This window comes from Mya arenaria, chromosome 12, assembly GCF_026914265.1.
Source record: "Mya arenaria isolate MELC-2E11 chromosome 12, ASM2691426v1".
Classification (NCBI taxonomy): domain Eukaryota; kingdom Metazoa; phylum Mollusca; class Bivalvia; order Myida; family Myidae; genus Mya; species Mya arenaria.
Window position 1 is genome coordinate 21,294,188 of NC_069133.1, and position 14,516 is coordinate 21,308,703.

At 35.9% G+C, this 14,516-nt stretch overlaps 1 protein-coding gene across 1 annotated transcript; it reads right to left on the reverse strand.

The window, feature by feature from the left end:
- Positions 1 to 1,529: 1,529 nt before the first annotated feature.
- Positions 1,530 to 3,942, reverse strand: LOC128210411 (TATA-binding protein-associated factor 2N-like). The gene is made up of 3 exons (XM_052914757.1): positions 3,900 to 3,942; positions 1,876 to 2,453; positions 1,530 to 1,622 (listed from the first exon to the last, which is right to left on the reverse strand). The coding sequence occupies exons 2-3, from the start codon at positions 2,447 to 2,449 to the stop codon at positions 1,615 to 1,617; spliced, it is 582 nt and encodes a 193-aa protein (XP_052770717.1). The 5' UTR covers positions 2,450 to 2,453; positions 3,900 to 3,942; the 3' UTR covers positions 1,530 to 1,614.
- Positions 3,943 to 14,516: the final 10,574 nt, after the last annotated feature.

Genomic DNA, 14,516 nt, shown 5'->3' on the forward strand with positions numbered 1-14,516 from the left:
ACACCCGCTCGCCGGCTACGCCCGTGACACCCAAGATGTAACTGCAGAACACTTAACAATTCTCAGAGGAGGCACTGGAGTCAGTAATGATAGGCCAGGGTGCGCGGTTGGTAGCTGAAACCAGATAGTCGCAATAAAAAATCTTTGACCGATGCATTTTTTAGTTTAAAATACATGCCCATTTTTCTTGCAGCCTGCCTAGTCCACCATGTTGTCTGGTGTTATTTAAATCAGTTTTATGTGTAGAGAAACAAAATGTTTAACATTTGATGAAAAGGAAAGATTTAAAACATACACTTTTGGTCTTGAAATTTTGTAAAACAACAATAAAGTATCAACTACCATACCTTATATAATCTCGTTTACCAGGGAACATATTAATCAGTAAGCGATATCCTTGCAAATAATATTAAAATTGTATGGGGTCACCGGCCTTCGGAATCTACCAGAGTCAATTGTTAGAATAACACAAAGCTGATTGGTACATCAGATCCCTCTGCTAATTGGAAAGATAGATTATGCGTTATGGGACGTTCGCATTTAACGTTAATTACTTTCGCAAGGTTGCATAGATCAAGAGCAATGACTTTCACTTTAGACAACGAGATAATTTGGTCTGCACTTAAAAAAAACTTTAATTTATAAATCGTTGCATTTTGCTTGTAAGTTTGGTACCGAAACCTGGTGGCGGCTACTGTCTTATAATCCAGCTATCGACGGAACGGTAAGAACCTCGACGATAAAACTATAGCGAGCCAGCAGGCTGATGTAATTAGTCTCGCGATATAAACCATCAAAAGTATAAACAATGTCAATAACTTGGTTATAACATTTTTGAGGAAATATACATCGATTTCAATTTACCTTCCGGTGCAAGCTGGGTGCTTTAACCTAATGTTATTTTGTTGTTGTTCTCTACTGAATTGTCCAGGTTTGGAGCAATATTATCACATTTGATTAAATATGTTAACAGATTATTTTTTAAATCGTCATAGCATTCCGTCGTCAGGAAGCTAAACAATTGCATTTTTATATGCACTTTTGGGACAACTCTCGGGTAAACTTCTTGTGAAATAAATGTAGAATCTACTAGGATTTTATAGTAAGGGCACTTCAATCCTTTTCAATCCCCTCATACTGGAGAATGGCAGAAATTACTCTTGCATTCGTGTATTATTTTACAAGTATGGTAAAGTGATACGTAGTGTTTGGTCATAAAACACTGCCTCTTAACAGAACAGAAGACCTATTGTCTATTTTGTTCATGCCGATCGAACAAGACCTTTATCCTTGGCATTACCACCATTTTACACATTCGCTTCTCAAGCTTGAATATATATGGTCAAGTGATCATTCATAATGCAAATCGATAATTGCATACTTACTTCCAATATACATAATCATTTGATGCATATTATATATGAGTATATAATAAGTGAGACAACTCACTTTCTCTTTCCATAATGGCTGGTGTTGATGTTAATGTTAATAGAGAACGTGAAACAAATTGTAAATGCTTAGTATAATTTATTGCAACATAGAAAAACATAGAAAACACAGGACTGGATTAAATGGAATTGGAATTGGAATTCAATGGAATTGAGGGGTATGTCTTTAGTATTCTGGAAAAAGAGAAAATTAATATTATGAACACATACATACATAAAATAATTTGGATTCTATGTAAGGTGATTACATCTTGAACCATCTTATCAATTCGAGCATTTAATTTAAAGTAAAACACATTATCCAACTGTACAAGTATAGTAGATAATAGTTGCCGTACAGTTAATTAAATTAAAGATGGCATGATCAAGTTCATTACTTTCAAATAGACATTTGAAATAGGCATTAATCTCTACTTTTGGAACGTACTTTTTGCATGGTATCCGCCATAGTCGCCACCGATACCACCATGGCCACCGCCGTAGCCTCCAATGCCACCTCTGTAGCCTCCGCCGTAGCCGCCGTCGTCACCTCCTCCGTACCCTCTGTCATATTCATTATATTTTCCGCCATCGTAGCCGTCATAGCCACCTCCATATTTGTGTTCATAGCCACCTTTATAGCCACCTGCATAATCATCGTCATCACCACCTTTATAGCCTCCTACGTATCCACCTTTATAGCCACCTCCATAGCCATGGTCATCGTCACCTTTATAGCCACCTGCATAATCATCGTCATCACCACCTTTATAGCCTCCTACATATCCACCTTTATAGCCACCTCCATAGCCATGGTCATCGCCACCTTTATAGCCACCTGCATAATCATCGTCATCACCACCTTTATAGCAACCTACATAGCCACATTTATAGCCACCTCCATAGCCATCGTCATAGTCACCTTTATCGCCATCGTCATAGTCACCTCTATATCCCTTTTTTGGATAGGCTTGGCATGCCACGATGGCACAAAACAGAGCGAGAATTGCAAGAACCTTCATGTTACTGAAAATATAGAATCAATGATTATAATTTTGATATTTTTTACACTTCGGAAATAAAGGGACTGTACACCATATGCTCAAAAATCGGCAAGTACAGTATTTCCTTGAAACAAGCTGCTTAGAATTGTCAATACGAGCTATTAGGAGGCTGATACAGTTTTATTTTACATGCTTAAAATAACAACAATTATGTTGCTGTCTCATCTCAGTGCCCCCGTTTAAAAATAGCGAATAATGGTTTCCCAGTGTAAATCATATCTGTGTATGAGTACAGATAACTATACCGATTATATTTTTAAACTTACTGGGATTTACGTGTAGACACGCCCAGTAAATTTCGAATCGGAAAACTGCGAAAAAACTGCGAAAGATGCACGTGGTGTAAGCGATAAGATACATCAGTTAGTAAGATGTCTGGTGTCTAGTCCCTTTAAGGTTTAAGTAGAGCTGAAGATAAGCAACGTATTTGCGTAATAACGCAGTCAAAATGGCAGACACGCAAGGTCAAACAAATACTAAACAAGATGTACAAGGCTACAACAAGAAATAAAAATAAACACATCCATCATTGGTAATGGCTTTGGTTACCGACTTGGCACGATCAGTGAAAATGAAGTATATATTGTAAGTGTTAGGTATTATAAGTCTAATGTTGATGCAAAGCAGCAAACACGCGGTAAAATAGGTTGAAGTCATTCGTGGGGTAAAATTGAGACAATCTTTAAGTTTTAGTGGTATACATTATATTGTGTAAAATCCATTTTAACTGGGAAAGCTACTGTTTATATCTACCGCTTCATCTGATTAAAAATAACTGAATGCTAATTAACTGAGTGAATTTATTGCAAAACTTGAGAACTACTGCCTTTTCATTGAACAAAACATTATGTTTACTATCACTGTGGAATAAGATTAGACGCTACTGATTCTACACAAACTGGCGTTTATCATTGGCTTAATACCTAAAATAGATATGTTCACTGAATTAAAAGTTTAAAGACATTGAATTGTTATTACATTACACCTTGAACAACCTAAGTTTTTGTTGTTGTAAATACCAAGCTCATTGGGTATAACGACATCTTACCAAGACATAAGGCTTAGCAAGAGTCAAATGGGACACGATATAAATGATTTCAAGTCACATAGATATCCATACTTATCATATGTTAAAATGTGTTTAAATATTATAGTTGTGTAATGATGTGATGTTTAGTTCTGGGCTGGTATTCAATATTGTTTAAAATTGTATCTAAGAACGATGTAGCTTATCGGATTACTTGTTATTAATAATTGAATAATAAAGTGAAAGAAGTCAATTATGTATGTACATAATGTTAACTCAAGTTGAATATTGAATACCAGCCCTGTTCTGATTTTGTTTCTTAAATTTAATTCAATCGCAAAATAACAATTATATTTAATAAATAAGCTATCGACTACTTACATGGTACAGCGATGGAAACCAGCGATCAGTGTAGCTTGGTAGGGTTGTGGAGTTTTTATACAAGACCTAACAATGTCCGGCAGTCTGACCAAATTGATATGAAACCTAATTTGCTGGGAAAAATGACGTAATGTTTTATTTATTTGTTTATTATGATTTGTGTAAGGAGATGAAAGGTCATAAATCATATGAGGGTTAGCAGCGCTCTGATTTGACGAATGGTTAATATAGTAACGTAAACTAGGGCAAGAGTATCGTTGTTTTGAAGCATTTCTATGTATTTCCTCCTACACCGACAGGATGTTTTTATTATTATAAATGATGACAATATGATGTCTTAAATTTAAAGTATGTCATCAACAATGTCACACACGTATAATGTTTTGATTTTAAAACAATTAGCGTTACATTAGAATACATGAACTGACAATACCGAAAGTAAAATGCGCACAAATTTGTTTAATTGATATACATGCTATTGAGTTAACATAAACGGTATTGAATAGATATACATGATTTGCATTTGCGGTAGTGCATAGATATACAATGTATAATACTGAAAAGCCTTTATATAATTCAATGCTTTACAGTTACGAAATATGTACTTTTAATATTTATATCTAAGGCTATAGAATATCGTCCCTCAGAAAAATTAGTACAACAGAAGGAACTACGGGACATAACAGTTCTTACAAAGTTTAATCGCCATTGACCGGTTTAGCGAAGCACGATCGTTTTCACCGGTTTGTGAGCACATCTTTTAGGCGCACACTATAGGTTGATGCTTTTTAAAATTTCAATGTATTATCGTGTTAGACACATTTGAATTGATTGAATTTGGTACAGATAAGAATATAGCGATCTTTTGGCTCTTTTTAACTGCGGAAGTTGTGATTACGTAGCTAATAATTATTTTTCTTTTATAAAGGCTTATATTTTTATCTGTATTTTTGCATCAACCTGAACACCAATTAGACCAATAAAATGTCAGTTTTTTCATGCATTTCTCCATCGACTTACTAGTATATCTTCTCAAATTCTCAAAACTCCTGTCCTACAGGCACAAGCGGTTTAAACATTGACAAACTGTCACTGCTAGGCCATAGCGGCATGTGTAGGTAGATATGAAGCAACAACAAGAGTTGTTAAAGCAGCAAAAGGATCACCTACAGTACAAGTGGTTTAATCATTCACAAACTATCACTGCCAGGCCATTCCGCCGTTTTTGGGTAGATATAAAGCAATTACGAGAGCTGTTAAAGCAGTACAGTGATCTCCTACAGGCACAGGCGGTTTAAACATTTACACTATCACTGCCAGGCCATTCCGCTATGTGTTGGTAAGGTATAAAGCAATAACAATAGTTGTTAAAGCAAGCAGCAAAGTGATCACCTACTTAAAAAGGTGGTTTAAACATTCACAAACTATCGCTGCCATACCATGCCGTCATCTGTGAGTAAGCTATAACGCAACAACAACAGTCGTTAAAGCAGAAAAGTGATCACCTGCAGGCACAGGTGGCTTAAACATTCACAAACTATCACTGCCAGGCCATGCCATGCCATCATTTATGGGTAAGATATCAAGCAACAACAAGCGTTGTTTAAGCAGAAAAGAAATGATGAAGATGTTGGCCTTATAGGAAATAATATCGACACCAACACGGATACGGCCGACGACGAAACCGACAGGGACAACGTCAATACCCAACACTTACGACGCCGACACCGACATGGAAAAAGCCGACACCGACACAGACGACGATGACACCGACACGGCCGTCATTGACACCGACACGGCCGACTTCGACAGAGACACGGCACCTACACGAAGGCCGCCGACACCGACACTGATGCCGTCGGCACCGACACCGACACGGATTCCGTCGTCACCGAGACTGCCGACGATGACATCGACACGAATAACGATCACACCTACACGGACGACGCCGACAACAACACGGCCGACGATAACACTAACAAGGACGACGATGACACCTTGGCTATGACAATATCTCGAAAATTTCGACACCGACACATACGACGATGACACCGACACGGCCGACTTTGACACCGACATGACCGACACCTACACGCCCGACAATGACATAGACATGGCCGACACCCATATGAAGGCCGCCGACACGGCCGACAATAACATAGACAAGGCCGCCTTTGACACCGACACATTGGCTTAAGCTTAAATATGTTTCGTAGAAAAACAGGCGAGTTTGAAACTAAATATCTTCGCCTTTTTTTACACAGATGACAAATTCGTATACGAAACATTTAAGGCATGCACGTTTATTTTGATTAAGGCTTCATGAAAGACTTATGTAAGACTTAGCCCAAAGCAGGGACTTATGTTTCAGATCTTTTTTATCTAAATGTATTAACAGAATCACTAGAATGACGTTTTAAGAGCAATTTGTATATCGAAGTTAGCTTAAGTTTTCCTAGTAAATTGAAAAAAAATACAGTAAAGTCACCATTATGTGACGCAATTTTATTTAATGTCAAGGACATGACGTCGTATGCATTCCATATGTTGACACACACCGCAAATAAATATCGCTCATGATTTAATACATTTAACATCCTTGTTATTGTATAATGCGCACGTAGTAATAACAAAACTTAATTGGTATTTTAATAAAAAGAACACATTTATAACAATGAAAAGAGCATAGGCAAAAACTATTAATACACTTTAAATAAAGCGTTCGATGGCTCACGAGCGGCATCGAATACGCACGATTTTAGTAGCAGATTGAACCGACATAGCCGATAATTAATTGGTTTAAAAGTGACATTCGAAACATATAATTTTCTACATTTGAGTAAACCAATTGGAAGAAAATTATCTTCCCTTGTTTATAATGGAATAACCGCCAGTTGGCGTTTTATACGCACGAGTGTTTCATACGCACGAGTATTTCGTGTGCATATGAAAATTAAGGCATTCAGCTTTGGGGAACCGATACGTTCACATCGATTAAATTGATTTTAAATTTTTATAAGAAAATGTTTATTGCGAAAGTTTTCGGTTGTTTTGCAATTTCATCATATGAATGATCTATTGATTTTCACTTGTCTGCAAAGAACATAGCGATGTAATATTCACTTTTACAACTTGATTTAGTAAATGAATCATGTACATGATATGTTTTCTATACATCATTGTTTAGGACCTTATGGATGATGACATCTAGTGGTAAAGACAAATCCTTTAAATCTGGATCCCAAACGGGCAGAGGTTTCTGAGTTTTCCCCAGAAGGAGGTTTTAATCTCGGTTTTTCTTGACTATTCGACCACGTCTGTAAGCTCTATTTTTGTAAAGCATGTTGTTATCTAGACATACTTTGCTCATGTTGCAAGTTTACGCTGTAAATACGTAATACCCGTGTCAGAACTATGTATGTATTAGCGACACACATTCTGGCCAGTAACTTTAAAATATTGCGTTAACTACGACTAAATATATATATATATTTATATAGTATTTTGAATAAAAGCGTGTTTAGGGTTTTTGAAATATTAAACCCGGTGACTTACTTTTTCAATCAACATGACCCATTATCGAATATGATCTAGATGCTATAGAAAAGCATGAAAAAACAAAGATTCTTTCTGATGAAGGGACTTGCTCATATTTTGGAGCAAAAATTAGCTTTTCCGGTAAAGCATCTGGATACACTTATATTATAAGGCCACACAAAATTAATGTTTCGTTCCTCGGATTTTCGCCAAACATAATTGGTGCGAGCGAGCGTGCGAAATGTTTTTATAATTTTGTCAGTTTCCATAAAACCTGAAGCGAGCAAAGAGCGTTTTTTTCTTATAATCAATATAAATAAGAAAGATTGTTCGATATAATTGCCCTTTTACCCATATGATTGCAATCTTAAACTGAACCTCAACTGGGCAATGGAATATTGTTCGAATACATACTATTAATTCACACGGGTTTAGTAAACATTATATAGATAAACCAAATTTCTAACATAATTAAAGCATATTTTAAGTATGACATTCATTCATAATAAAAAATAACCCTGCTTTTAAGGAAAAAATAGAACGACATATATATCTACCTGATCACTTAAACATCATTTGCTGCATTTAGACATTTATCAGGGTTGATTTCGGCACAAGCAGCATCAAACATCAAACAATATTAGTTTTGAATATCATAGTAAATGCAATTGCATGTACTTCTCAAATTGAAAAGAACATGGGTATCTTCAGAGTACTTTATGGTCAGGGAGTTGTTTTTATAATCGGCAGTGGTCGAAATGAACACAGGCCTGCAAGCCTTGCACTGGTAAAATGTCTTCAGGGCTTGCTCATATTCAGATGTTTTATAGCAGAGCATGTATAAATTGATGCACAGCAATATAATAAGAATTCGGGCTTGTTTATCCAAAAGTTTAATTCCAATAAATCCCAGATTATGCTGTAATAGAAAACAGAAATTAAGGTTATAAACTAAATCTAGTCTTACCTACTTTTTGGTCTATCCGGACCAGTGTTAATATCAGTATTTGTAAAAAGATATTTGTTCGAAACTGTTGTTGTGTCAGAATATGGTCAAAATGACATTGAAACATCAATTTGAACCAAACAATGAACCATGTTTATGTTAAGAGAAGCTGTCTTCTTCAACATTGACGTCATAAGGTAAAATTTTGGTAACTTGTCTTATGACTTAAATCAAATATTACTTAATTTAGTCATTGTTCATCATTCCGATTTACATCCAAAAAGAATCACTAATATAACGCAATATTATAGCTACCAGTATCAGATACACATGTTTTATTGCATCATTATTGATTCAATAAATGATACTTTAGTGCAAGAGACGATGAACAATGACTTCCAACATGGTCAATACACATTTATTGTCAAAAAAAGATTAAATTTCCAAATTTCGAGCCACAGTGTTTATATCGGAAGCCGCCATTTTGATTGAATTTTATTAAAACCAATGCTAAAACGATCGAATACGGAATAAAACACCACGCATCCTTCCCTTTACAAAACACTTCAACTAGAGAAAATTATAATTGATACCTTTTTTAGCCTTAAAAAAAATAGGAGCGGTAAATCGGAGGAACGGAACATCAATTTAGTGTGGCCTAAGATTGTTTTATTAGAAAAAATACAATGAAAGTATAACCAAATACTTGAGATAGTTGGGTGCGAACCTACGGCGGTAGAGGCAAGAAAGAATTACTAAACCGACGCCTGAACTACTAGGCTACAATGTCTCATACCAACCGTAGATAGATTTTGACCTTTTAACAATACATTAATAACAAAACGTGATAACGTCAATCAATCAACCACGCTACATAGAATCGCTGAATCCCGCTAGTAACGGTACTCAGAATCGTGGTCTCAAAGACGATACTTGACACACATTATTTTGGAAAACAATATTTTACCTCTTGAAAAGAGCATTTTACAGACCATAAGCGGGTCTCATTAAGGAGCAGCGGTTATACTGCTCTAGACGTTGAAAGTTATGTTTCAAGGTATAAAATACTTTACAGAAAATAATGCCCACAGAACACAACCATAATTGTAAAATTGTAAAACAACTCTCTAATAGTATCAAAACAAACCAAAAGGAAGTTGCAAGCATAATATGTATAATAGTTGTTAAAATCAACTCAGACACTATCTTAATAGGACCCCGGTCAATTTACCTTGAAATAACTACCGAAAAAAAGAAAACACATACAGCAGAACTATTCTTTATTAATGCCCTAGTTGTTTTCCATCTTAGAAAGACCTTTTTTATTTCATTCATCAATCTGCATACTTTTATGTAAATAATATCATATTTAAAAATAGACTTAGTAAATCGGAGTTTAGTAACGACACATATATCATTGTAGGTGAAACACTATTTGTTGGTTTTATTTTCATTGGAGCTTCATTACCGTTACCGGCAGGTGTCGATGAGATATTCTGAGAATAGACGGAACGGTTAATCGCTTTAGCATATTATAAGAATGGCACTAAGACTTGAATAATAATTATCAAAGGATCTGCCTTTTGCTAAACGCCTACGTTACTTGGTACCATCGAAGATCAATCGGCTACGGCTAAGGTCAACCGCAAATGGCTAATTTAAGTACTGTCCATAAATATGTTTAATTACCTTGTTTACTAAAATCCTGTTAAAGGGGTTTGGTCTAGTTAATTTTGACGTCACTGAAACTATTGATTGACAACCTCCTTTCTGTGACGATAGCAAGTAAAATACTTTGGTTATTGTCACGTGAGATTAAATGTATCTCGTGATATCGTTAATCTATTAAGGGGAAATAGGAAACACCTCTGTGTGGTCAACTACAATTAAGGGCCGATTAGGGAGTATAAAACCTTATTTTGGGAGTTATATGAGAAGTCTACTTTAGTTAGGATACTGATAGTATACCTGGTTAAGATCTCAGAGTCAGCTTTGCTCTCGTTTAATAGAACAAAATAATCATAATCGACAATTAAGATATTAATAATTGCTTACAATAAAACTTGTATCATCGGACGTGGTTGTTTTGACTTTATTAGTATACGATTGAACGGCTTTGTGTTTAGGACGTGGTTTAATAGTGAGGTTGCTACATTTACACATAAGATTCTTTTACCAAAAAAATGTATGAACTCTTTTAAAGATGCTTGCGAAAATCCACAGACTTCACAGCTATAAAACAGTATGGGTCTGATTAATTTGATCGATCTTTGCGAGGTGATTTATATTGCTAACCTTTCAGTATTGTTTATTTATCTTTTGTGCTAGCAATAAATTAATCTTCGGTAAAATGTGTGAGTGCCAAATAATCAATAGTTCACTGTAACCATCAATATTTCACTGTATACAACACTATTTCACTATAACTATCAATATTTTACTGTAACTATAAATGTTTCACTGTCTCAGAGGGTAAAAGTTCCGCTTTAGCACTGTTTGTAAATAATGTTTTTGAAACGCAATTTATGCGTTGGAAAATTTAATGCCTTTGACCCAAAATATATCATTTTAGTGTTTTCAAATGAACCTGGAATTTGCATATAAAGCGTTACATGTTGTAGTTATAGACATTTGTTGACACTTTTAAAGTTCGCGCAATTATTCTTTTATCAAAGTGTGACTCTCTGTGCGTTCGTAGGAGTACGGATGACTCAATTTATGAAAACAAAAAAGGTGCAAGCTGTCAAAATCAGGAATGCATGTTTTCACAGACATGTTGAGCGGGTATGAGTTTGTTTAAATCCGAAAGGGGTTGTTCTTGATATAAATGAGCTTATTACAGATACGAAAGATGTAGTTTGATTTGAGTGTGTCACCAGGGCGTTTCATGCAATGATAAAAGCTTCAATCAGCGAAGGAAACAAATTGACGAGACAAAACAGCATAATGGGTCGTGTAGGTAAACATCAAAACTTGTAGGTGCGTATTGAGTAAAGCAATGGGACAAAGATTCAGTAAAGAGCGTTAAAATATAAACGGCTAGTACGTGTAGCCAGCATTTAAACAAGTGTACTTAATTGTTAATCAAGTAAAAAAATATAAGTCTAAGATAACATTTGTTTGTGAATTAACTCGTATTCTAGAGGGCTTAACAAAGTCTGAACTACCTGGTTTAAGCGCCTCCTCGTAACATAGCTTAACATTCCACAAAGCGCTAACTCGTAAATAAGATGGCTTTCGCAAACAGCTGCCTCGTAAAGAAGATGGCTTCCACGAAGTACTGCCTTGTAAATTATATGTCACCCACAAAGAGTTCCCTTGTAGAATAGATTGCTCCTACAAAACGTATCCTCGTAAACTAGATGGCGTTCAGAAGGCGCTGCCTTGTTACGATGTGGCTCCCATATAAAGCGCTGCCTCGTAAACTAGATGGCTTCTTCAAAGCGCTGCCTCGTAAAAAAGATGGCTTCTTCAAAGCGCTGCCTCGTAAACTAGATGGCTTCTTCAAAGCGCTGCCTCGTAAACTAGATGGCTTCTTCAAAGCGCTGCCTCGTAAACTAAATGGCTTCTTCAAAGCGCTGCCTCTTAAACTAGATGGCTTCTTCAAAGCGCTGCCTCTTAAATAAGATGGCATCTTCAAAGCGCTGCCTCCTAAACTAGATGGCATCTTCAAAGCGCTGCCTCGTAAACTAGATGGCTTCTTCAAAGCGCTGCCTCGTAAACCAGATGGCTTCTTCAAAGCGCTGCCTCGTAAACTAGATGGCTTCTTCAAAGCGCTGCCTCGTAAACTAGATGGCTTCTTCAAAGCGCTGCCTCTTAAACTAGATGGCTTTTTCAAAGCGCTGCCTCCTAAACTAGATGGTTTCTTCAAAGCGCTGCCTCGTAAACTAGATGGCTTCTTCAAAGCGCTGCCTCGTAAACTAGATGGCTTCTTCAAAGCGCTGCTTCGTAAACAAGATGGCTTCTTCAAAGCGCTGCCTCGTAAACTAGATGGCTTCTTCAAAGCGCTGCCTCGTAAACTAGATGGCTTCTTCAAAGCGCTGCCTCGTAAACTAGATTGTTCCCACAAAGCGCTGCCTCATGAACTAGATGGCTTCGACAAACCACTGGCTTGTAACCTGGATAACTTCCACTACGCGCTGCTTCGTGGTCTAGATGGCTTTCACATACCACTGCCTTGTAAACTAGATGGTTTCCAAAAAACGCTGCCTCGTAATCTAGGTGTCTTTACAAAGCGTTTAACAATAACACATTGTGATCTCAAATCCATATATCACCTATACACAATTGCAGGAATTAACAACCTGCAATCGGAACAATACAGTAATCAGGATGCTAGATGTTTTTAATGTTTACGATTCTGCCCTTGCCAATTGGGTTAGCGGTAGGGTTAAGGGCAAATTACACCAATTCGTAAATGACCACTTAGTGTCACTGTTTTTCTTTGTATAAACACATGACAGTGAAAGAAAAGGATTGGTATAGCATCTTAGACTATTGACTACTTTCCATCTCTATAGGGTTTGAAGTTGTATGGTTTATGATTTCCAAAAAATGATGAAAATGCTGGGTCTGCTTGATCTACCTTTTCTGTTTTGATTTTCAGTCCATTGATTGTGCTCCTTCACCGTATGTGGTCACTTTATCGAATACACAGTGGTTACGCTCATTCGATTATATTTTCATATAAGAAATATAATTTATTTTCTAAAGTTTGTTTAATGTTTAGTACACAAGTGTAACTTTCTTCCCATATATTGTGTTGGGGGTCGTAAAACACTAGAAATGAGTGTATTTTCGCGTGCAAATTGGCCAATAGACAATGTAGTATGTAGGAGATTTATGTAGTGGTCTCTGTTCTTTCAGTTTCAATCCGGGATAACCCAAGACTACCAAAGTATTTGCCATTTTGCCCCCTCCAACAGTAGAATTGTGACGTTAACGGTCGTTTCCATTATTAATAAAAAAATTATGTAAAAAAAATGTGGATTTTGATTGTTTTTGTAAAATCCTTGGGGTTATCAAGGACATGGATGTTTTGACATTAAAATGAACTTTTGTTTGGTTTCAATCATAAACTAGACTAATTCTGTTAAGGCATACCATTTTTTTCGTGTGCAAATATGTATAAAGTAACATTGCCCCGTCAAAATACGATTTTGGCTTTGGGGGCTCCTTTTTCCGGAGGGCTCTAAAATCTGCAAGTTTTGCAATAGAAATGCAAATGAAACGTTGGTTTACTTGAAAATGATTTACGCATGTAATATTTATATAAAACGAACAACAAACGGTTAAATTAATGGTCAAATAAAACCAATTCGGAATTGACCACTCAGTGTTAGATGCCTTTTGCTTTTTATTAACACACAACAGTGAATCAAATTAGGGATATACCACCTCAGATTATTGGCTACTATCCATTATTATTGGTTTTGATGGTGAATGGTTTGTTATTTCAAAAAAACAGTCGGAACATGTTGGATCTGACGTCACCATTTTAAGTTAGCAAATTTTGATAAGAGTATAGTGTTTATGTTTCGATTTGTTCTAGATATCATCACGTTATTCATTTAAACGGAATTAAAATGATCGGATACATCAGATAGACCAGTGAAGCAGGTAGGTCTTGTTTGCTGTTCGTTTCCTGATAAGCCATGTCATAAAATGAATCTGACATTCTTCATTATATCATACGCAATATGCAATGATTACAATTGTGTTTTATATGACATCTCCTGACAGATACTATATATATATCTGTGTTTGTCCTCAAATATTGCGTAGTAACTAACCATTGGTTAATACAATTAATCGTATTTCAAGACTTAACAAATTCGTTTACTGCAGTTTTAAAACTCTTGAAGGAACCCATCAAAAATTCAATGTATAACTAAGGTTTCGTTTCTAAACTGCATACAGAAAGGAAAGAAAAAGTATGTTATTATTTTGGAATATTTATATATAGCGATAACATATTAAGTATGCTAGATAATAAAAGTGGGATTCGTTAGTTATAATCCTTTTTTCTTATTCAATTTTTACATCAAGGGAATCAACTATCGTTTCTCTTTTTATAATACTCGGCAATGATTTCTTAGGCTGTTTCTATTTATAGAGAATCACATGACACAAAA